The sequence below is a fragment of the Anas platyrhynchos genome, chromosome 1, assembly GCF_047663525.1.
Source record: "Anas platyrhynchos isolate ZD024472 breed Pekin duck chromosome 1, IASCAAS_PekinDuck_T2T, whole genome shotgun sequence".
Taxonomy (NCBI): domain Eukaryota; kingdom Metazoa; phylum Chordata; class Aves; order Anseriformes; family Anatidae; genus Anas; species Anas platyrhynchos.
Genome location: NC_092587.1, coordinates 1,320,111 through 1,343,872, shown reverse-complemented (window position 1 = coordinate 1,343,872; position 23,762 = coordinate 1,320,111). Strand labels below are relative to the sequence as shown.

The 23,762-nt window shown below is 55.8% G+C and overlaps 1 protein-coding gene across 1 annotated transcript; it reads left to right on the top strand.

The window, feature by feature from the left end:
* The first annotated feature begins 1,932 nt into the window (after positions 1-1,932).
* Positions 1,933-23,746, top strand: TNPO3 (transportin 3). Its single transcript, XM_072037678.1, is given in 24 exon segments — positions 1,933-2,001; positions 2,003-2,074; positions 5,925-6,125; positions 6,876-6,949; positions 7,166-7,322; positions 8,951-9,094; positions 10,156-10,331; positions 11,060-11,198; positions 11,793-11,939; positions 12,190-12,297; positions 12,644-12,735; positions 16,020-16,159; positions 16,240-16,431; positions 18,210-18,301; positions 18,718-18,794; positions 18,982-19,042; positions 19,279-19,419; positions 19,723-19,839; positions 20,087-20,181; positions 21,232-21,388; positions 22,203-22,370; positions 22,621-22,733; positions 23,353-23,440; positions 23,528-23,746. Coding segments are annotated over 23 exon segments (2,778 nt in total). The 5' UTR covers positions 1,933-1,947; the 3' UTR covers positions 23,414-23,440; positions 23,528-23,746.
* The last annotated feature ends 16 nt before the right edge of the window (positions 23,747-23,762 follow it).

Below are 23,762 nucleotides of genomic sequence, written 5' to 3'. Positions count from 1 at the left end.
CTGAGGCCTCTCTGTAGGACTTTGGGTTGTCCCTGCAGGGTTCAGGGGTGTCCCTGTGGGATTTCGGGGCCTCCTTGGGGCCTTGGCACATCTCTGGGGGTCTTTGGGACCCCCCCCGCAGGTTTTGGGGTTCTGCTGGGGTCCCACTGTGTCACCTCCCCGACCCCAAACACCGACGACCCCAGCCCAGACGTGGGGTTCCTTTTGACGGACAAAACCTAAAATTGGGAAAGAAATTGGGTTTTCCTCACTTTTGGCAATTAACCCCTGAGGTTAATGGGATCCCCTGGGGTGATGGGATCCACTGGGGTTAATGGGATCCACTGGGGTTAATGGGATCCCACTGGGTTTAATGGGATCCCACTGGGCCGGGCTAATGGGGCTGGAGCAACTGGGGCAACTGGACGAGTGGGTAACTGGGACAACTGGGTAACTGGGGCAGCAGGACAATGGGGAAAACTGGGTAACTGGGACAACTGGATAACTGGGATAACTGGGTAACTGGGACAGCTGAGTAACTGGGGCGACTGGATAACTGGGATAATTGGGGTTACTGGGACAACTGGACAAATGGATAACTGGGATAACCAGATAACTGGGATGGCCAGGAACTGGGATAACTGGGACAACTGGGATAACCAGGATAACTGAGATAATTGGGATGACTGGGATAACTGGGACAACTGGACAACCAGGTAACTGGGATAACTGGGATAACCAGATAATTGGGATAGCTGGGAACTGGGATAACTGGGAAAACTGGGATAACCAGGATAACTGGGAAGTTTGGGATAGCTGGGATAATTGGGATAGCTGGATAATTGGGATAACTGGGACAACTGGGAAAATTGGGATAACTAGAACAATGGGGTAACTGGGATAACTGGGATAACTGGGAAAATTGGGATAACTGGAACAATGGGGTAACTGGGATAACTGGGATAACTGAGATAATTGGGACAACTGGACAACCAGATAACTGGGATAACTGGGAAAATTAGGATAACTGGAATTGGGATAACTGGGATAACTGGGATAATTGGGATAACTGGAACAATGGGGTAACTGGGATAACTGGGACAGCTGGGATAACTGAGATAATTGGGATAACTGGATAACTGGGACAACTGGTATAACTGGGATAACTGAGATAATTGGGATAACTGGACAACCGGATAACTGGGATAACTGGGAAAATTAGGATAACTGGAATTGGGATAACTGGGATAACTGGGATAATTGGGATAACTGGGATAATTGGGATAACTGGACAACTAGATAACTGGGATAACTGGGAAAATTAGGATAACTGGAATTGGGATAACTGGAATTGGGATAACTGGGTAACTGGGACAACTGGGGTAACTGGGTTAACTGGGCAGGCTGTTAACTGGGCTAACAGTGCCGGCCGTCCCAGCAGCAAACCGGCCGAGCAGCGCCCCGTGCCGCCCGCTCCCCGCCCATACTGGGCGAACTGGGCGAACTGGGCCGCCCCCCAGCGGCCACCCCCCCCTCCCCTCCCCTCCCCTCCCCCCCCCCACCCCCCTTTAGGCCCCGCCCCCCCCCGCTTCCCGCCGCCTCCCTTCCGCGTGGGGCGGCGCGCGGCCCTTTTGCGCCCGCCGCACCCCCGTCCCCTCCCCACCACCGTTCCGGCCTCCAAACGTTCCGCCCCCCGCTTTTTTTCCTCCTCACCGACAACCGGGAGAGAAAAACGGCGACGTGGGGAAGAAACCGGGAGATAAAACCTCGGGGGGGGCGGCGGCGGGGCGCTGGGAAGGGTGGGGGGGCGATAAGAAAGCGGTGGGGGGGGTGAAGGGGGTTTTGGGGGTGAGGGGGAAGGGTTTGAGGGGTGCACCGCCGCGGCCCGGTACCGGCGCGGGGCCTGGAGATGGCGGCGGGCGGCGGGAGGCGCTGAGGGGGGGGGGGGGGAGGCCTGAGGAAGGCGTCATGGAGGCCGGGGGGGCCAAACCCAGCCTGCAGCTGGTTTACCAGGCAGTCCAGGGCCCTGTACCACGACCCCGACCCGAGCGGCAAGGAGAGGGCGAGCTGCTGGCTGGGGGAGCTGCAGAGATCGGTGAGGGGCCTGGGGGGGGGGCTCTGGGATATGGGGTTTGGGGGGGGGGTTAGGAAGAGGTCTGGGGGGTGGGGACCGGGTATGGGGTCTGGGGGGGTCCTGGTTAGGGAGTGGGAGGCCCTGGTTAGGGGCTGGGGGGGTCCCGGGTATAGGGTTTGGGGTGGGGGGGCTCTGGGATATGGGGTTTGGGGGGGCTTAGGAAGAGGTCTGGGGGGGTGGGGACCGGGTATGGGGTTGGGGGGGTGTCGGGAAGGGGTCTGGGGGGACCTCGGTTAGGGACTGGGGGGTCCCGGGTATAGGGTTTGGGGGGGGGCTCTGGGTTATGGGGTTTGGGGGGGGGGTTGGGGAGGGGGCTGGGGGGTGGGTACTGGGTATGGGGTTGGGGACCGGGTATGGGGTTGGGGGGGCTCGGGAAGGGGTCTGGGGGGACCTCGGTTAGGACTGGGGGGGCTTGGGAAGGGGCTGGGGGGGTCCCGGGTATAGGGTTTGGGGTGGGGGGGGCTCTTGGATATGGGGTTTGGGGGGGGTTAGGAAGAGGCCTGGGGGTGGTGACCGGGTATGGGGTTGGGGGGGGTCAGGAAGGGGTTTGGGGGGGTCCCGGTTCAGGTCTGGGGGAGTCCCGGTTAGGGACTGGGGGGGCTTGGGAAGGGGCTGAGGGGGTCCTGGGTGTAGCTTTGGGGGGGGGGAGCTCTGGGATATGGGGTTTGGGGGGGGGCTTAGGAAGAGGCCTGGGGGGTGGGAACCGGGTATGGGGTTGGGGGGGTGTCAGGAAGGGGTCTGGGGGGACCTCGGTTAGGGACTGGGGGGGTCCCGGGTATAGGGTTTGGGGGGGGGGCTCTGGGATATGGGGCTTGGGGGGGGCTTAGGAAGAGGCCTGGGGGGGTGGGGGGGTGGGGACCGGGTATGGGGTTGGGGGGGGTCTCTGGGCTATGGGGTTTGGGGGGGGGGGTTAGGAACAGGCCTGGGGGGTGGGTACTGGGTATGGGATTTGGGGGGGGTCAGGAAGGGGTCTGGGGGGGTCCCGGTTAGGGGACTGGGGGTGCTTGGAAAGGGGCTGGGGGGGTCCCGGGTATAGGGTTTGGGGGGGGTGGGGGGGGCGTTGGGATATGGGGTTTGGGGTCTGGGATATGGGGTTTGGGGGGGGGCTTAGGAAGAGGTCTGGGGGGTGGGGACCGGGTATGGGGTTGGGGGAGGGTCCGGGAAGGGGTCTGGGGGGCCCCGGTTAGGGACTGGGGGGGCCTCGGTTCAGGCCTGGGGGGGCTTGGGAAGGGGCTGAGGGAGTCCTGGGTATAGGGTTTGGGGGGGGGCTCTGGGATATGGGGTTTGGGGGGGGTTAGGAACAGGCCTGGGGGGTGGGGGCCGGGTATGGGGTTGGGGGGGTGTCGGGAAGGGGACTGGGGGGGGTCCTGGTTAGGGACTGGGGGGGCCTCGGTTCAGGACTGGGGGGGGTCCCATGTATAGGGTTTGGGGGGGGGCTCTGGGATATGGAGTTTGGGGGGGGGTTAGGAATAGGCCTGGGGGGTGGGGACCGGGTATGGGGTTGGGGGGGGCTCGGGAAGGGGAACGGGGGGGCCTTGGTTATGGCCAGGGTAGGGGGGGTCTTGGGTATGGGGGCTGGGGCGGGCTCTGGGATGTGGGGTCTCGGGGGGGGGGGGGTCAGGAATAGGCCTGGGGGGGTCCCAGATATGGGGTTTTGGGGGGGGGGTCTCTGGGATATGGGGCCGGGGGGGTTCCAGGATCAGGTTTAGGGGGAGGGCCCTGAGATAAGGGGGTTGGGGGCCCCCGGGATATTGGGCTGGGGGGGGGGCAGGGTATGGGGTTTGGGGTCGTGCTGGGGGGGGGGTGTCCAGGATATGGGTGTGGGGGGACCCCAGGTTGAGCTGGGGGGGTCCAGGATATGGGATTTGGGGGGGCTGAAGGAATAGGGCAAGCTTGGGATTGGTCCGGGGGGGGGCTATTTTTGGGGTTCGCTCGGCTCAGGCTCTGCCAATCCCCCCAGTGCCCCCCCAGGACAGCCCTGGTGCCCCCAGTGCCCCCCCCCAGCCCCACAGGGAGCTCCCCGAGCCCCATTGGAGCCATCCCAAATTAATCCCAAATTAATCCCCCTTTATTCCTTCCTGGGGGGAGCCGCGTGGCAGCACCCCTGGGGGTGTTGCACAGCACCCCGAGCTCATCCCAACCCCCAGTCCCCAAAAAGCACCCCAAAAACCCACCCCCGAGCTCATCCTGACCCCATGTCCCCCAAAAAACACCCCAAAACCCACCCCTGAGCTCATCCCAACCCCATGTCCCCAAAGAACCACCCCAAAAACCAACCCCGGTGCTCGAGTTTGGTGCCCCAGCAGCTTGGGGTCATGCCCACGTCCTGGGGGGCCCATCCCAGCCCCCAAAACCTCCCCCTAACCCCCCCCTTTTGTTTTTTTTGGGGCACCCCAATACCCTAAACCTACATCCCATTCAGCTGGGTCCCTCCCTGACCCCAAATCCCTGTTTCGGGCCCCCAGTGGAACCCTGTAAGTGGGAATCCCCCAAATTCTCACCCGTCCCTCGTGCCCTGCTGTGGGGACGCTGCCCCCCCTGGACACCCCAAAACCCCTCTTGGGACACCCCAAAACCCCTTTTGGGACCTCCCAAGGCATTTTGGGGTCCCGCGGTGCCCCTTTTGGGGTGGCTGCACCTCCCCCTTCTTTGGTCCCGGGACGGAGAAGGGGGGCTCGGGGCCACCCCAAGGCTGTGCCCACAGGGTCCTGGACCCAAATTTGGGGTTTTTTGGGTCGGGATCAGCGTGCTGTGCCCCTTTTTCCTCCTCAATTGGACGAAAATCCCCTATTTTAACATTATTTTAAATCCTCGGTGCCTCCGGGACTCTATGGGGTCTGTTTGACCGCAAAGCGGGCTGGATCCTCCCCTAACACCCAGGGATGCTCGGGAACCCAAAAAACATCCCCAAATCTCCCAAATCAGCCCTTTTTTGAGCACTTTTAGGGCGAAAAATACCCAAAACCAGCGGGCATTTTAGGGCGAAAAAAAAACAAACCAGCGGGCGTTTTAGGGTGAAAAAACACAAAACCAGCGGGCGTTTTAGGGTGAAAATAAAACAAAACCAGCGGGCGTTTTAGGGTGAAAAATACCCAAAACCAGCGGGCGTTTTAGGGCGAAAAATACCCAAAACTAGCGGGCGTTTTAGGGTGAAAAATTACCCCAAAACAGTGGGTGTTTAGGGCGAAAAAAAAACAAAACCAGCGGGCGTTTTAGGGCAAAAAAAAAACAAAAAAACAGTGGGTGTTTTAGGGCGAAAAGACCCAAAACCAGCGGGTGTTTTAGGGTGAAAAAAAACAAAACCAGCGGGTGTTTTAGGGTGAAAATAACCAAAACCAGCGGGCGTTTTTGGGTGAAAAAATGAAAACCAGCGGGTGTTTTAGGGGCGAAAAATACCCAAATCCAGCAGGCGTTTTAAGGTGAAAAATACCCAAATCCAGCGGGCGTTTTAGGGCGAAAAAGAAACAAAACCAGCGGGCGTTTTAGGGCGAAAAAAAAAAACAAATCCAGTGGGCGTTTTGGGGCGAAAAAAACAAAAGCCAGCAGGCGTTTTAGGGTGAAAAAAAAAACAAATCCAGCGGTGTTTTAGGTCAAAAAAAAAACAAAACCAGTGGGCGTTTTAGGGCGAAAAAAAACAAAACCAGCAGGCGTTTTAGGGTGAAAATACCCAAAACCAGCGGGCGTTTTAGGGTGAAATAAAACAAAACCAGCGGGCATTTTAGGGCGAAAAAAAAACAAAACCAGCGGGTTTTTTAGGGTGAAAACAAAGGGGAGAGGATTTATCGGGGTGGGGGGCTCCATCTCCCCGCAGGTTCACGCCTGGGAGATTTCGGACCAGCTGCTGCAGATCCGGCAGGACGTGGAGTCGTGCTACTTCGCGGCGCAGACGATGAAGATGAAGATCCAGACCTCCTTCTACGAGCTGCCCACCGACTCGCACGCCTCCCTGCGCGACTCGCTGCTCTCCCACATCCAAAACCTGAAAGATCTCTCGCCCGTCATCGTCACCCAGGTGAGGAAATTTCACCCCACAATGAGCTCGGGGCCTTGAACCCCCAGTTCCATCCCATTTTGGGGCAACTGGTGGCCAGTTTCCATCCTTTTTTGGTTTAGGATCACCCCACACCACGCGTCGTGCCCCCCGTGGCCACCTCCACTTTTGCCCCCGCTGATTTTTCCCCGAGCCTAAGCCCTCGGGCATCCCCCTGCCACTTTTTTTCCACCCCAGGCATTCATCCACCTCCCCCAGCACAAAATCCTTCACCCGTGCTCGTTCCTAAATCCTTTCTATTCCACCCATTTTTATGGCCCTGCTGGGAGAGGGACGGAGCAGGGCGCGGTGTCGGGGACACCCCACGGGGTTTTTCTCTCTGGGAAATCCCTTTTTCATCACCACAGCCCTGGGCAAGGCTTTAAATCTTGAAATAACCCATTGAAATCTTGAAATAACCCAGCAAAATCTCGAAAATAACCCAAAAGGGAGGATCAAGAGGATCACAGGCTCCCGTGGGGATGATCGTCCCCAATTCCCTTTTTCCCCATAGCAAAGTTTCCCCAGCACAGCTGCTCCAGAAGCACCCAACGAGTAGAATTTGGGAATTTTTGGGACTCCCCGTGGCTAAATTCTGCAGCAGCAGGGCGTAAGGTGCCGACACCACTTGGGAACCCCTTTTTTGAGCGTGGTGTGGGGCTCCGATGTGCACTTTTGGGTGGGTTTTTGGGGTTTGCCCCCCTGAGCCGTGTTCTCTCTCTCCTTTTCCAGCTTGCTTTAGCGATCGCAGACCTCGCCCTGCAGATGGCTTCGTGGAAGGGCTGCGTGCAGACGCTGGTTGAGAAGTAAGTGAGATTTTTTGGGGGGAAGTTGAGAAGTAAGTGATATTTTTTGGGGTAAAACCCCTCTGTGGGGTCAGCAGCAGCGGGACGAGCCGCGCCGTGCCCCGTATCCCCACCGCGGGGGGATTTTCAGTTTCCCGATCAATAAAAGCACTCCAATTTCACCCATTTCCCTCAATTTTCTCCTCCTTCACCCCTCGCACCTCTTTTTCCTGCCAGGTACAGCACCGATGTCACGTCGCTGCCCTTCCTGCTGGAAATCCTCACGGTGCTGCCCGAGGAGGTTCACAGCCGCTCCCTGCGCATCGGGGCCAACCGGCGCACCGAAATCATCGAGGACCTGGCTTACTACTCCAGCACCGTGGTCTCGCTGCTGGTAAGAGTCCTCCCGGGGAGCTGGAGGAGCTGCTTCTCTCTCCACGTCACCAATTTGGGTCATTTCAGGCTGTTTTAAAAGCTGGAAGGGGGAAAAAATGCATCAAAACTGCTTTTATAGGGCTGGCGCTGAGCAGAACCAAATCCTAACCCGTCACGCTCAGGTTCCTATTAGTGCTGGGCTGAGGATTGAGGGAGTTCTGGTGGTTTTGTCCTCTTTTTTTGGGGTCTCTGCTGCTCACTCTGCACCCCACCATCTGGTGGTTCAGTGTGGGGGGCTGGGGGCAGCCAGGGCTGATGGGGGGGGTCCCTGCCGTGGCAGGGGGCTGGAGCCTGCTCATTTTTGAGGTCCCTGCCAGCCCAAACCACCCCAGGATTCGTCTGGGCGCTGAGTAGGTTCAGGAAAACATCTTCAATCTCACAGCTGAGCTCCCGTGGGTGGCTGGGACCCGGCTCCTGCGCAGGCTGCGGCAGTTTGGGGTTATTTTTTGGGGTTAAATGAGAGAACCCTGGCCCATTTCAGGGTGTGCACACACAGGTATTGTCACCGACCTGTTAGAAGGGCGTTCAGGTCCTTGGGGACTCTGCTTCCTTTTCCCATGCCCCTTCCAGCCTGGTACACTCCTGATCCTCACCCTGCTGCGACCAGCCAAGGCTACAGATTTATCTCCACAACATCTTTGCTGCTGCCAAAACTGGGCTTTGCTGTGCCCGTGTTCAAGCTGTCCCCATGGCAAGAGAGCCTTCTCGTGCCCTTTGGCGTTATTTGAGTCCTGTAGACGAGCAGCCGGCCTGATCCTCTGGCTCAAACGAAGCCCAGGCCTTAATTTCTCGAGCTTCCCGTTAAGTTTTCACCATTTCATGTCCGTGTTTAAAGAGGGAAAGGTACCGTGCCCCTCTCACCCTCTCCTTTTTGGGGAGAGGAGTGGTCGTTTCCCCTCATCAGCCGAATCCTCGCTCTCAGAGGTAGGAGGAACCTCATTCTGTAGGGTCCTGAGCCTGTAGGATCCTGTCTGTAGGGTCTTGAGTGCTTTCCCCCACGACAAGCTCAGCTTCAGATGGGGCAGGGGGAAGGCTTTGGGCAAAAAGAGGGGAGATTTAGATCAGATATAAGAAATTCTTCCCTCTGAGGGCAGTGAGGCCCTGCCCAGGCTGCCCAGAGGAGCTGGGGGTGCTCAGGGTCAGGCTGGATGGGGCTGGGGGCAGCCAGGGCTGCTGGGGAGGGGTCCCTGCCATGAGCCTGCTCATTTTTGAGGTCCCTGCCCACCCAAACCCTTTATTCCGTGATTCCCCTGCAGCTTTTTCTCAGAAAACCCCCACCCGGGGACTTTAACCAGCTGCCTGAGGAGCAAACCTCAGTTTCCCGTGGAGGATTTGGGTGCCAAAATCACTTTTTTGAGTCGGAAAATGGGCTTTTAAATATTTCTGGTGGCGACTAGGCTGGTGTACAACACCCACCTGCAGGATCTGCACCCCTCCACGCGGCTCCAGCACCCCTGAGGGTTCTGTGCGCACCCTTAGGGGGGCTGATTTTTGGTATAGAAGCTCCAGAACGGCCTCCCAAAATTCATTTTGTGTCTGAAATTCCGTGCTGGGGTCCTGAGCACTCCTTCCTTCCCCCCCCCACAGATGACGTGCGTGGAGAAAGCGGGCAACGACGAGAAGATGCTGATCAAAATCTTCCGGTGCCTGGGGAGCTGGTTCAACCTGGGCGTCCTGGACAGCACCTTCATGGCCAACAGCAAGCTGCTGTCGCTGCTCTTCGAGGTGCTGGTAAGTTTTTTCGGTCCTGGGGTTGTTTTTTCCGGAGCAAATTTGGATCTGGAGCAATTCCTGGAATCAGTTCTGGGACCAGAAGGACCCAAAGTGCCTCCATCGTGGTCCGGGAGGGGGCCTGGATCTCTAAAACCTCGTGGGGCTCCTCCGTAGCAGCACGGAACTGGGCAGCAGAGCTCGATAAAAGGCAGAAAAGCTTCTTTAATTTGGGGTGAAACATTTTGGGAAAGGCAAAACTCTACCAGAGCCCATCACCTGGGGGAGGTTTAAGGGGGATGTTTTGGGATTCAAAGGCTTGGAGAAAGCACCAGGTGTTGATTTCATCTGCTTAGCACTAAATTCACTGCTGTTTTTTCTCCGATTTTCACCAAAACGCTTCATTCCCTTTTTGAAGTTTTCCCTCAGAACCCAAGGGGGTTTTTTTGGGGCACGTGGGAGAGCCCCCGAGCCCCGTGGACCAGGGGAAGGTTCGGAGAGCCCGGTGGGGTGGTGAAAAAGCACCCGAGGAGCAGCAATTCCTGCGGGAGGGAGGAAGCTCGGGCTGCAAACGAGGGCTGCAAACGAGGGCACCTTCATTTGCATCCCTGCAAGGACACCAAGGGCACATGCAAACGAGGGCCCTCGCTCAGCGGGGGAAAGGGCACAAACCCGTGCCCCAGGGGACCTTCCCCTCCTGCTGGTGTCGTTTTTAAGCCCAATTTTTGTCCTGTTTGGGGGCTGTGAGGCTCGGGGGGCTGCGATTTGGATGCTTTGAAACCCCTGGTGAGGGGCACCCGTGGAGCTGCTGCTCCTTTGTCCGCTCTCCTCCTTAATTTGCTGCCCTAAACTGCTCGGGGTGCTTGCTCCAGCAGCTTTGCACCATTTCCTGCCAAATGAGACCCAAATTTCCCCCCCCTAACCCACCACGGTGGTCGATATTCCCCCTCTCCCCTCTCTCTGTGCACGAGGCTTGTGCAGGGGCTGGATGAAACCCTCCAAAAACCACGCTGACGCCACGAGGGCTTCGCAGCGCCGCACAAGGCTCATTTCTGCTTTTTTTTTTTTTTTTTCCCCGGCAGCAACAGGACAAAACCTCCTCCAACCTCCACGAAGCCGCCTCGGACTGCGTCTGCTCGGCCCTCTACGCCATCGAGAACGTGGAAACCAACCTGCCCCTGGCCCTGCAGCTCTTCCAGGGCGTCCTCACCCTGGAGAGCGCCTACCACATGGCCGTGGCCAGGGAGGATTTGGATAAGTAAGTGAAATCCCACCCCAGAAGGAAGGAGAGTGGCAATAACGAAGTGCCCGGGGTTAATTTTGGAGCTTTTGCTGCTCGTTGAGGCGCTCCAAAATCTCTGGTGCAAAGCAGAGGCTGCAAACGAAGCCAGCTGGGGGATTCCCCGCCCCGCTGCAGCGTGCCCAGAAGGGGTGAACCCTAAAATCCTGCCCCAAAAAGCTGTGAAGCACCCCAAAAAGCACGCTGGAAGCTGTGTTCACACGTTTTGGCTGCCCCCCAACCGGAGACCCCCCCAGTTTTCCACCTCCACCAGTCCTTTATCACAAACACCGGGAGAATTTGCTCAATTCCTCACCGTTTAAAGTGTTGGGGTGAGCCCACCCCGCGGCCAGCCCCTTTCCTTCCAGCTCCCGTTTCAAACCTGAGAGGTTTGGGAAGGTTTTGGGGATGGAGGCTGCTGCCCTGCTGCTTCCACCCCGGGGGATTTTGAGCTCCTCGTGCCCCGTTTCTCACCTGGCCCTCTTCCTGAGCAGAAATCTCTCCCAATTTCCAACCTCAACCTCCCCTGGCACAACTCGAGGCCGTTCCCTCTGCTCCTCCCCCTGGTTCCCCGCGAGCTGAGGCCACCCCAAATCTCCCCACAACCACTTGGAGACTCCTACAGCACCCGAGAGCCCCCCATCCTCACCACACCACCCTTAAAGACCCTCCTGGAGCGTTTCTCACCTCGTTTCTCCCCTCTCCAGGGTGCTCAATTACTGCCGTGTGTTCACTGAGCTCTGCGAGACCTTCCTGGATAAAATTGTCTGCACGCCGGGCCAGGGGCTGGGCGACCTGCGCACGCTGGAGCTGCTGCTGATCTGCGCGGGCCACCCGCAGTACGAGGTGGGTGCTGCCCCAAAATTGGCTCACCCGAGGCCGAGGCAGTGAGAAATCATCCTGGGAGGGGTTCTGGGGGCTTCGTCCTCTTGGTTTAAACCTCCCGGGGCTGCAACGTGGCTCCTGCTGGCTTTGTCTTTAACGGGTTGGGCGTTTTGTGGGTGCCGCCGTGCCAGCAGCCCCCTTTGTGGTCTCCCTCGGCCATAACCTTGTGCTCAGGAGGACCCACAGCCCCCCCAAAAAAATAAATGACCAGCGGGGACACAAATTTATCATTAGCAGGAGCGACTGATGTGAAGTTTGGAGCGCCAGCCAGCGCGTCTGCTTTGATTTTACTTTCTCAGGGATAATTTTTGCTCTTTTCAGAGGGCTGGCGGCAGGTTTTCAGGCTGACTTTGGGTTTAAAATCCCCTTTTACGTGACCAGCAGCAGGACCACGTTTTTTTTGTGGCCTGAAGAAGCATTGCTGCCCGTGGAAATCTTTGTGACCCCCCAGGCCCCCCCTGGAGTTTGGGACACGGTGCCAACACCCCGCTGGTGATGCTCCGCTGCCTTTTTTTTTTAATTATTATTAATTTTTTTTTAAATCTTCCTGCCCAGGTCGTGGAAATCTCCTTCAACTTCTGGTACCGGCTGGGGGAGCACCTGTACAAGACGGACGACGCCGTGATCCACAGCATCTTCAAAGCCTACATCCAGCGCCTGCTCCACGCGCTGGCCAGGCACTGCCAGCTCGACTCGGACCACGTAAGGGTGGGAAAGCTCCCCTGGGGGGGCTTCGGGGCCCTCCAGGTGGTGCTGCCACACTGGGAGAAATTAAATCTGCTGCCTGGCACCTCCTTTTGCCCCCCAAAATCCCCTCCCAGCCCCTCTGCCTGGGGAGAGGGGAGCAGGGATGGGTTTCTGTCCTGAAATGTGATTTTTGCTCGTGTGCTGGCGTGGCCGAGGGGCCTCCAGGAGTTGTTTTAACACCTCTGCTCTCCGTGCCCCCCTCTAGGAGGGTGTCCCCGAGGAGACGGACGATTTTGGGGAGTTTCGGATGCGGGTTTCGGACCTGGTGAAGGATCTCATCTTCCTGGTGGGCTCGGTGGAGTGCTTTGCTCAGGTGGGTTCTGCCCCACGCTGCCGGCCCCGTGGGGCTCCTTGTGCCATGCCCTGCACCTCCTGGCTCCATCCAGACCTCAAAAACCCCCCTGGGGGCCTTCAGAGCGGGGAGGAAGCCCCCCACACACACACATCACCTCCTCGAGCCACGAGGAAAAGGCCTAGAGAGGTGCTGGGGATGTTTTGGGGGGGAGCAGCTCTGGCGTTTTGGGGGGTTCCCAAATCAGCCGGGTGCTTTGTGACCAGCGAGGCTCCGTGCAGGGGGGGGGTTGACGTGATGGGAGGAAGAGGTGGAGGTCTTGGGGGGGGTCTGGGGGCTTTTTTTGTGACCAGCTCTCCTCCCCCAGCTCTACGCCACCCTGAAGGACGGGAACCCCCCCTGGGAGGTGACGGAAGCCGTCCTCTTCATCATGGCCTCCATCGCCAAGAGCGTGGACCAGTGAGTGCTGCTGTTTTCAATGATGTGCTCGCTCTCTGTGTGAACATTTAAATGTTCACAATTTTAAAACCTGCTTCAGCTCCAGCAGGACCTCGAGCAGCGCACCACCACAGCACCCCCTGCCCGTGTTGGGGTTGGGGGCTCAATTCCCAGCTGGGAACAGGACCCAGGATGGGGCTGGGACCCCGGGAAGCATCCAGACCCCTTTTTTTTTCTATTCTCGTTGTGTTTTTGGACACTTTTCTCTGTGCCAAGGCCTCTCTGCCTGGTGTTATCTCCAGTTCTATTTCTGCTTCGCCTCCGACAGCGCCGGCCTCCCCCTGACCTTGTGCCTCGGGGGCTGGGGATAAATCAGGAGCCTGGCCCTGCTCTCCCAGAGAGGGCAGGCGCTGCTGCTGCCGTGGTGGCCACCTGGGGGTCGTGGTGGCCACCTGGGGGTCGGCAGCAGCTTCCTAGTGGCCTGGGGAGAGCCCCTTGGCTTCGTTTTCATGCCCTGTGCACCTCGCCGTGGGCATCTCGGTGATCCCTGGGGGTCCCTCCCAGCCCGGGTTGTACAGGGGTTGTGTTTCCAGCAGGGGTTGGGTCTGGGACCCCCTTCCCAGCCCAGCACCTTCTGGGATTCCATTTCCATCTGGGGTTGCTCTGATTTCATTTCCACCCCGTGTTATTCTCTGATTTCATTTCCACCCCGTGTTATTCTCTGATTTATTTCCACCTGGAGTTATTTTGTGATTCCCTTTCCACCCAGGGATATTCTGTTGATTTCATTTCCACCTTGAGATGTTCTGTGATTTATTTCCACCCAGGGTTATTCTGTGATTCCCTTTCCACCAGGGTTTATTCTGTGATTCCATTTCCATCTGGGGTCATTCTGTGATTCCCTTTCCACCTGGAGATATTTTGTGATCCCATTTCCATCCACCCAGGGATCTGCTGTGATTCCCTTTCCACTGGGGTTTATTCTGTGATTTATTTCCACCTGGGGTTATTCTCTGATTCCCTTTCCACCCAGGGATCTTCTGTGATTCCCTTTCCACCTGGGGTTATTCTGTGATTTATTTTCACCCAGTGTTACTCTGAGATTCCCTTTCCACCCGGGGTTATTCTCTGATTCCACTTTCACTGGGGGTTATTCTGTGGTTGTGTTTCCAACCCAGGATCTTCTGTGATTCCCTTTCCACTGGAGGATATTCTGATTTCATTTCCACCTGGAGATGTTCTGTGATTTATTTCCACCCAGGGTTATTCTGTGATTCTCTTTCCACCCAGGGCTGTTCTCTGATTCCCTTTCCACCTGGAGATATTCTCTGATTTCCTTTCCACCCGGAATTACTCTGTGATTTATTTCCACCCAGGGATCTTCCGTGATTCCATTTCCACTGGGGGTTATTCTCTGATTCCCTTTCCACCTGGGGTTACTCTGATTTCATTTCCACCCCGTGTTATTCTCTGATTTATTTCCACCTGGACTTATTCCGTGATTCCCTTTCCACCCAGGGATCTTCTGTGATTCCCTTTCCACTGGAGGATCTTCTGTTGATTTCATTTCCACCTTGAGATGTTCTGTGATTTATTTCCACCCAGGGCTGTTCTGTGATTCCCTTTCCACCTGGAGATATTCTCTGATTTCCTTTCCACCCGGAATTACTCTGTGATTTATTTCCACCCAGGGATCTTCTGTGATTCCATTTCCACTGGGGGTTATTCTCTGATTCCCTTTCCACCCAGGGATCTTCTGTAGATTTCATTTCCACCAGGGTTTATTCTCTGATTTATTTCCACCCAGGGTTACTCTGAGATTCCCTTTCCACCCAGGGTTATTCTCTGATTCCACTTTCACTGGGGGTTATTCTGTGGTTGTGTTTCCAACCCAGGATCTTCTGTGATTCCCTTTCCACTGGAGGATCTTCTGTTGATTTCATTTCCACCTGGAGATGTTCTGTGATTTATTTCCACCCAGGGATCTTCTGTGATTCCATTTCCACTGGGAGTTATTCTCTGATTCCCTTTCCACCTGGGGTTACTCTGGTTTCATTTCCACCCTGTGTTATTCTCTGATTTTATTTCCACCTGGGGTTATTCTCTGATTCCCTTTCCACCCAGGATTACTCTGTGGTTTATTTCCATCCAGGGTTACTCTGAGATTCCCTTTCCACCCGGGGTTATTCTGTGATTCCATTTCCACCTAGAGATATTCTGTGATTTATTTCCATCTAGGGTTATTCTCTGATTCCCTTTCCACCCAGGAATCTTCTGTGATTCCCTTTCCACTGGGGTTTATTCTGTGATTTCATTTCCACCTGGGGTTATTCTGTGATTTATTTTCACCCAGTGTTACTCTGAGATTCCCTTTCCACCCAGGGATGTTCTGTGATTCCTTTTTCACTGGGGGTTATTCTGTGGCTGTGTTTCCAACCCAGCATGTTCTGTGATTCCCTTTCCATCTGGGGATCTTCTGTTGATTCCATTTCCACCTAGAGATATTCTGTGATATATTTCCATCCAGGGTTATTCTCTGATTCCCTTTCCACCTGGAGATATTCTCTGATTTCCTTTCCACCTGGAATTACTCCATGATTTATGTCCACCCAGGGATCTTCTGTGATTCCCTTTCCACTGAGGTTTATTCTGTGATTTATTTCCACCTGGGGTTATCCTGTGATTCCCTTTCCACCCAGAGATATTCTGATATTCTGTGATTCCCTTTTCACCCGGGGATCTTCTGTTGATTTCATTTCCACCTGGAGATATTCTGTGATTTATTTCCACCCAGGATTGTTCTCTGATTCCCTTTCCACCCGGAATTACTCTGTGATTTATTTCCACCCAGGGATCTTCTGTGATTTCATTTCCATTTGGGGTCATTCTGTGATTTCATTTCCATCTGGGGTCATTTTATGATTTCATTTCCATCTGGGGTCATTCTTTGATTCCTTTTCCACCCGGAGATATTTTGTGATCCCATTTCCACTCGGGGATCTTCTGCGATTCCCTTCCCGCTGAGGTTTACTCTTCAATATCATTTCCACCCGGGGTTCTTCTGTGATTTATTTCCACCTGGGTTTTTTCCTGTGATTCCCTTCCCACTGGGGTTTATTCTCTGATTTATTTCCACCCGTGGTCACTCTGCTTCCCTTTGCAGCTGGCTCTGCCCGGTGGCCCCCACTCCACCCGTAATTACCCCACACCCCTCCGACCGATCCAGCTCCTCTTTTTGGGGAGGGGGCGAGCACATCGAGCCCCTTCCCCACAACCTCACCCCATCCCTCTGCTTCCCCCCACAGGGAGAACAACCCCACGCTGGTGGAGGTGCTGGAGGGAGTGGTGCGGCTCCCCGAGAGCGTGCACACCGCCGTGCGCTACACCAGCATCGAGCTGGTGGGCGAGATGAGCGAGGTGGTGGACAGGAACCCGCAGTTCCTGGGTGAGTTTCCTCCCCAAAAACCCCCCCTCCAGCTCCCTGCTAACCCCCCAATCTCTCACGGTGCTGTTTTTTCCCCGCAGACCCCGTTTTGGGCTATCTGATGAAGGGGCTCTGCGACCGGCGCTTGGCTTCGGCCGCTGCCAAAGCCATCCACAACATCTGCTCCGTGTGCCGGGACCACATGGCGCAGCACTTCACCGGGCTGCTGGAGATCGCACGCTCCCTCGACTCCTTCACCCTCTCTCCGGAGGCTGCCGTGGGGCTCCTCAAAGGTGAGTGTGGGTGGGAGACGCAGGGATGTGGGGTTTTCGGGCTCGGAGCCTGCCCAAAATGCGCCCCCCCAGGGCGGGAGGGGAGGTGGTGGGTTGGTCGGTGTGGTGTGGAGAGGGTTGGGGGGTGAGATTGGGGAGGTTTGGGGTTGGAGAGAGAGGAAAAGGTGAGGAGGAGGGAAAAGGAAGGGGTAAAAAAAGAGGAGGGAAAGGAAGGGATTAAAAAAAGGAAAAGGAAGGGGTTAAAAATAGGGAAAAGGAAGGGATTAAAAAAGAGGAGGGAAAAGGAAGGGATTAAAAAATGGAAAAGGAAGGGATTAAAAAAAGGGAAAAGAAAGGGATTAAAAAAGAAAGAGGAAAAAGGGGATTTAGGAAAAGAAAGGAAAAGGAAGGGATTAAAAAAAGTGAGGGAAAAGGAAGAGATAAAAAAAAAGGAGGGAAAGGAAGGGATTTATAAAAAAAAAGGGAAATGGAAGGGATTAAAAAATAGGAAAAAAGGATTTAAGAAAAGAAAAAGAGGAAAAAGTAGGGGATTAAAAAAAGGGAGGGAAAAGGAAGGGATTAAAAAAAGGGAAAAGGAAGGGATTAAAAAAAGAGGAAAAAGGGGATTTAAGAAAAGAAAGGGAAAGGAAGGGATTAAAAAGAAGGGAGGGAAAAGGAAGGGATTAAAAACAAGGGAGGGAAAAGGAAGGGATTAAAAAAGGATGGAAAGGAAGGGATTTAAAAAAAGGAAAAAGGGATAAAAAAGGAGGGAATAGGAAGAGATTAAAAAAAAGGGAGGGAAAAGGAAGGGATTAAAAAAGAGGGAGGGAGAAAGAAGGGATTAAAAAATGAAAATGGAAGGGATTAAAAATGAGGAAAAAGGGGATTTAAGAAAAGAAGGGAGAGTAAAGGAAGGGATTAAAAAAGAAGAGGGAAAAGGAAGGGATTAAAAAAGAGGAAAAATGGATTTAAGAAAAAGGAGGAAAAGGAAGGGATTAAAAAAGGGAAAAGGAAGGGATTAAAAAAGGAGGGAATAGGAAGGGATTAAAAAAGAGGGAGGGAAAAAGAAGGGATTAAAAAATGAAAATGGAAGGGATTAAAAATGAGGAAAAAGGGGATTTAAGAAAAGAAGGGAGAGGAAAGGAAGGGATTAAAAAGAGGGAGGGAAAAGGAAGGGATTTAAGAAAAGAAAAAGAGGAAAAAGTAGGGGATTGAAAAAAGGGGAGGGAAAAGGAAGGGATTAAAAAATGAAAAGGGAAGGGATTAATAAAAGAGGAAAAAGGAGGGGATTTAAGAAAAGAAAAAAGGAAAGGGAAGGGATTGAAAAGGAGGGAAAATGAGGGGATTTTAAAAAAGGAGAAGAAAAGGAAGGGATTATAAAAAGGAGGGAGAAGGAGGGGATTTTTTTTAAAAAAAAAAAAAGAGGAAAAAGGAGGGGATTAAAAAAAGGAAAAGGAAGGGATTTAAAAAAAAAAGAGGAAAAAGGAGAGGATTTAAGAAAAGAAAAGAGCAAAAGGAAGGGATTCAAAAAAGGAAAAAGGGGATTCAAAAGAGGAAAAGGGAAGGGATTAAAAAAAGAGGAAAAGGAATCGAGGAGACAGAAAATTGCCGTTTTTTATCATTTTACACACAATTTGGGCAGCGGGATGAGCTCGCGTCGGGGCCTCGGATGCTCCCCAGGGGTGCCCACCTCTGACCGTGGGGCTGGGGGCTTCGTGCTTAAAGGGTCGAGGAGGGGATTTTGGGGCTGCGGTGCTGATTCCTGCCCCCATTTTTTCCTTTTTTTTCCCCAATTTCAGGCACCGCCCTGGTGCTGGCCAGGCTGCCCCTGGAGAAGATCGCCGAGTGCCTCAGCGAGCTCTGCGCCGTGCAGGTGATGGCGCTGAAGAAGGTACGGCCCCCGATGCTGAATTTGGGGGGTGGGAGAGAAAAAATCGGCTCCCCAGAGACCCCCCCCGTGGGCCAGGAGCTCCCCTCGAACGCAGGCGGTGGCTCAGAGCCTGGGTCGGGTCCCCAAAATGGGGCCGCGGGGGCTTTTTGGGGGGAAGGTGAGAGCAGGGATGGATTTGGTGAGCCCAGAGGAGGTTTGGGGTGTGGAGAGGGAAAGGGAAAAATCCTCCCTGAGCTTTTTGGGGTGATCCTTGAGCTTTTGGGGTGATCCTCGTGCGTGTGGCCAAGACCAGGAGCCACTCGGGTCCTGGGTAAAGAATTTCTGGGATCCGTGGTGCTGCTCCTGCCAGAATTAAGAAATGTCCCTGGGCTGCAGGGGTGACATTCCTGACGTCCCCAAATTCGTTTTTCTTCCAGCTGCTCTCTCAGGAGCCGAGCAACGGCCTCTCCTCGGACCCCACAGTGCCCCTGGACCGGCTCGCCGTCATTTTTAGGTACGGGGGATGCAGCCTGAGAGGGGCTAACACCCTCCAGCCCCCCCAGCAGGGGGTCCTGGCCCCTCTGAGCCCCCTCCCCACAGCCCCTGTGGGTGCTGGGCCTCCCAGCCCCTTTTTTTACCTTTCCACCTCCAAAAATGATGGTGTAGAGGAAAGGGGGTTGACCTTTCTCTGCTTTTCTCAGGCATACCAACCCCATCGTGGAAAATGGGCAGATCCACCCGTGCCAAAAAGTCATTCAGGAGGTGAGTTTGGGGGAATTTTGGGGTGGGGGAGGAGACATCGGGTGTGGGGACGGTGCTGCTGGAGGCGCCTCGCTTGGTCTCGAATCCGCATCGGAGCCGATTCACCCACCCCAAAACCAACACCCGAGGGGCATCACCCTGACGTTTTTTGGGTCAATTTGGGTCTTTTTTCGCTCCGAAGCGTGGCGGGGTCTCACGTCCTGTTCCCCTTTCTCACCTTTCCCCTCCCTGCGCAGATCTGGCCCGTGCTTTCGGAGACCCTGAACAAACACAGTGCCGATAACCGCATCGTGGAGCGCTGCTGCCGCTGCCTGCGCTTCGCCGTCCGCTGCGTGGGCAAGGGCTCGGCCGCGCTGCTGCAGCCTCTGGTCACCCAGGTAGGTGGGGAGGGGGGGTCACCTCCCCCCGCAGCAGCCCCCCACGCCCCCCAGCAGCCCCCCACGCCCCCCAGCTTTAGGCTGGGCTGAGCTTTAAGGAGAGGAAGCCGCGCTCTGGGGGTCCCCACAGTGCAGGGGGGCTCCGGAGCACCAGAAGAGCCCCCCAGGCAGCCCGGGATGAGCCCCCAGAGCACCAGAAGAGCCCCCCAGGCAGCCCGGGATGAGCCCCCAATAGGGCTGGGGGGGTCTGGGGGGGTCTGGGAGCGGTGTTTGCATCACCTCGTGCCTCTCCCCCCCCCCCAGATGGTGAACGTGTACCGGGCACACCAGCACTCCTGCTTCCTCTACCTGGGCAGCATCCTGGTGGACGAGTACGGCATGGAGGAGGGCTGCAGGCAGGGGCTGCTCGACATGCTGCAGGTAATGGGGGGGGGGGCTGCGGGGGGGGCTGCGGGGGTCCTCGGAGCCTCTGGGGTGAGTCCTGTTAGGGCAGGGAGAGCCAGGACCCCCCCCCCTTGGGTGGTGGCTGTGGGGGGGAACGAGGCTGTGACCTGCTCCCCGTGGTCCCCGCTGGGGGTTTGCATGCGGAGGGGGGGGGCAGCACGTGGATGAGTTGGACACCAAAATCGCTGGAATTGACCTCTAAATGCTGCCCCCCCCCCCCCAGGCGCTCTGCATCCCCACCTTCCAGCTCCTCGAGCAGCCCAACGGCCTCCAGAACCACCCGGACACCGTGGACGACCTCTTCCGCCTGGCAGCCAGGTTCCTTGCCCCCCCCTTTTCTCCCCCTTTTTTCCTCCCCCTTTTTTCCTCCCCCTTTTTTCCTCCCCCTTTTTTCCTCCCCCTTTTTTCCTCCCCCTTTTTTCCTCCCCCTTTTTTCCTCCCCCTTTTTTCCTCCCCCTTTTTTCCTCCCCCTTTTTTCCTCCCCCTTTTTTCCTCCCCCTTTTTTCCTCCCCCTTTTTTCCTCCCCCTTTTTTCCTCCCCCTTTTTTCCTCCCCCTTTTTTCCTCCCCCTTTTTTCCTCCCCCTTTTTTCCTCCCCCTTTTTTCCTCCCCCTTTTTTCCTCCCCCTTTTTTCCTCCCCCTTTTTTCCTCCCCCTTTTTTCCTCCCCCTTTTTTCCTCCCCCTTTTTTCCTCCCCCTTTTTTCCTCCCCCTTTTTTCCTCCCCCTTTTTTCCTCCCCCTTTTTTCCTCCCCCTTTTTTCCTCCCCCTTTTTTCCTCCCCCTTTTTTCCTCCCCCTTTTTTCCTCCCCCTTTTTTCCTCCCCCTTTTTTCCTCCCCCTTTTTTCCTCCCCCTTTTTTCCTCCCCCTTTTTTCCTCCCCCTTTTTTCCTCCCCCTTTTTTCCTCCCCCTTTTTTCCTCCCCCTTTTTTCCTCCCCCTTTTTTCCTCCCCCTTTTTTCCTCCCCCTTTTTTCCTCCCCCTTTTTTCCTCCCCCTTTTTTCCTCCCCCTTTTTTCCTCCCCCTTTTTTCCTCCCCCTTTTTTCCTCCCCCTTTTTTCCTCCCCCTTTTTTCCTCCCCCTTTTTTCCTCCCCCTTTTTTCCTCCCCCTTTTTTCCTCCCCCTTTTTTCCTCCCCCTTTTTTCCTCCCCCTTTTTTCCTCCCCCTTTTTTCCTCCCCCTTTTTTCCTCCCCCTTTTTTCCTCCCCCTTTTTTCCTCCCCCTTTTTTCCTCCCCCTTTTTTCCTCCCCCTTTTTTCCTCCCCCTTTTTTCCTCCCCCTTTTTTCCTCCCCCTTTTTTTTCTCCTTCCCGGTGCCACCAGGGCAGCGTTGGTGACCCCCTGGTGTCCTTTGTCCCCCCCCCAATTTTGTCCTCGCAGGTTCATCCAGCGCAGCCCCGTCACCCTGCTGCGCAGCCAGGTGATGATCCCCATCCTGCAGTGGGCCATCGCCGCCACCACCCTGGACCACCGGGACGCCAACTGCAGCGTCATGAAGTTCCTGCGAGACCTCATCCACACCGGGGTGGCCAACGACGTGAGTTTGTGTCCCCCCCCTGGGAAATAGGGGGACGGGATGGGGTCTGTTCCCGTGGGATGCAGTCCTAGGGGGGCTGGGGAGGGACTCTGTGTCAGGGGGGCACGGGGAATGGCTTTAATTTGAAGGAAGGTAGGTTTGGATTAGAAATTTGGAAGAAATTCTTAATTCTGAGGGGGGTGAGACCCTGGTGCTGGCTGCCCCGAGGAGCTTTGGGGTGCCCAAAACCAGGATCAATGGGGCTGGGGGCAGCTGGGGCTGGTGGGAGGGGTCCCTCCCATGGAAAGGATCGGGCTTAGATAGATTTTAAGCTCCCTTCTGACCCAATCCCTCTGTGATTCTCCAATTCCGTGAGATGCCCGGGGTGCTGCCCGCTTTTTGGCACCCCCTCACCCTTTTTTCACCCTTTTTTTTTCACCCTTTTTTTTTTCTCCCTTTTTTCTCCCTTTTTTTTCTCCCTTTTTTTTTCTCCCTTTTTTCTTCTCCTTTTTTCTCCCTTTTTTTTTCTCCCTTTTTCTTCACCCTTTTTTCTTCACCCTTTTTTCTTCTCCCTTTTTTCTTCTCCCTTTTTTCTTCTCCCTTTTTTCTTCTCCCTTTTTTCTTCTCCCTTTTTTCTTCTCCCTTTTTTCTTCTCCCTTTTTTCTTCTCCCTTTTTTCTTCTCCCTTTTTTCTTCTCCCTTTTTTCTTCTCCCTTTTTTCTTCTCCCTTTTTTCTTCTCCCTTTTTTCTTCTCCCTTTTTTCTTCTCCCTTTTTTCTTCTCCCTTTTTTCTTCTCCCTTTTTTCTTCTCCCTTTTTTCTTCACCCCTTCTTGCAGCACGAGGAGGACTTCGAGGTGCGCAAGGAGCTGATCGGGCAGGTGATGAACCAGCTGGGCCAGCAGCTCGTCAACCAACTCCTGCACACCTGCTGCTTCTGCCTGCCCCCCTACACCCTGCCCGACGTCGCCGAGGTGCTCTGGGAGATCATGCAGATCGACCGGCCGGTGAGGGGGGCGCGCGGGGCGGCCACGGGGGTCCTCATCGTGATGGGGTGGGGGGCAAATGATGCTCGGATGGGGGGCAAATGATGCTCAGATCGAGCGTGGGGTGTCCCGTGGTGCTGAGCTGCTGCCTCTCCTCCTCCTCCTCATCCTCCTCCTCCTTATCCTCTTCCTCCTCCTCCTTCTCCTCTTCCTCCTCCTCCTTCTCCTCCTCATCCTCATCCTCCTCCTCCTCCTCCTCCTCCTCCTGCAGACGTTTTGCCGCTGGCTGGAGAATTCCCTGAAGGCCTTACCGAAGGAGACGACGGGAGGAGCCATCCAGGTCACACACAAGCAGCTGACAGACTTCCACAAGCAGGTCACGAGGTGAGGCTGGGGGGCAAAAAAACCCCTCTCAGGGGGTCCCCCCCACTTCTGATTGGAGCCTCAACGCCTCTCTCGCCGTCCTCAGCCCCCCCCCAGTGCCCGCATCCAACCCCAACCACGCCTCTGGTGCTGAGTTTGGGGACCCATCCATAGGGGGCTTCTCCTCCCGTTTCTTGCAGCCCCCCCGGAGGGTTTCGGACCCCGCATGGACACAAATTGTCCCCTGGCACCGGGTTTTGCGGGGATTTTACCCCTTGGCACTGCCCCGGCCGTTCCCAGCGGGGTGCTGTGGGGTGTTCCCAACCCCGACAGGTTTTTCAGGGTGCTGGCGCCTTGCACCCGCCCTTCCCACTCCTCCCAGTCCCTGTGGGATCTCTGAGCCCTGGGGGGCTGCAGGGTGGCACCCCGGGGACACCGCTGGGGGCTCACCCCACTGCCCTTCATGCCCTGGGTGTGTCTGCGCCCTCCTCCTCCTCCTCCTCCTCCTCCGGGAGGGCATCGCCCAAGCTTTGGGGAAGCCAAAATTGTGACTCAACGTCCCCATCCGGTCCGTCTGTCCTTCCCCACCCACCCTGCAGACCCCTCCCCTAACGCAGCCGTCCCTCCTGGTGTCTTACAGCGCCGAGGAATGCAAGCAGGTCTGCTGGGCTCTGCGGGACTTCACCCGCCTCTTCCGATAGCTCCGGCACCGGGCGCCCGTCTCCCAGGTAGGGCTCAGCCACGCCACGGGGCTTGGGGTTATGGCATTGCCCTGACCCCCTTCCTTCATCCCCTCCCTTCCCCTCCCCTCCCAGGAATGTCTTTTAATTAGAAGACAGGAAATGAAGCAAAACGAGAACGTGTCCCACAATCAGCAAACCTTCGTCGCGGCCGAGGGCTTTCGCTCGCTCCAGCGCGTCGTCCCGCCAGCCGCGTGCCGGAGGAGGGCTCGGCGCGTCCCGTGCCCGCGCCACGGCCTCGAAAACAAGAAAACAAACCAACGGGGGAAAAAAAACAACAAAAAAACAAACAAACAAACAAACAAAAAAC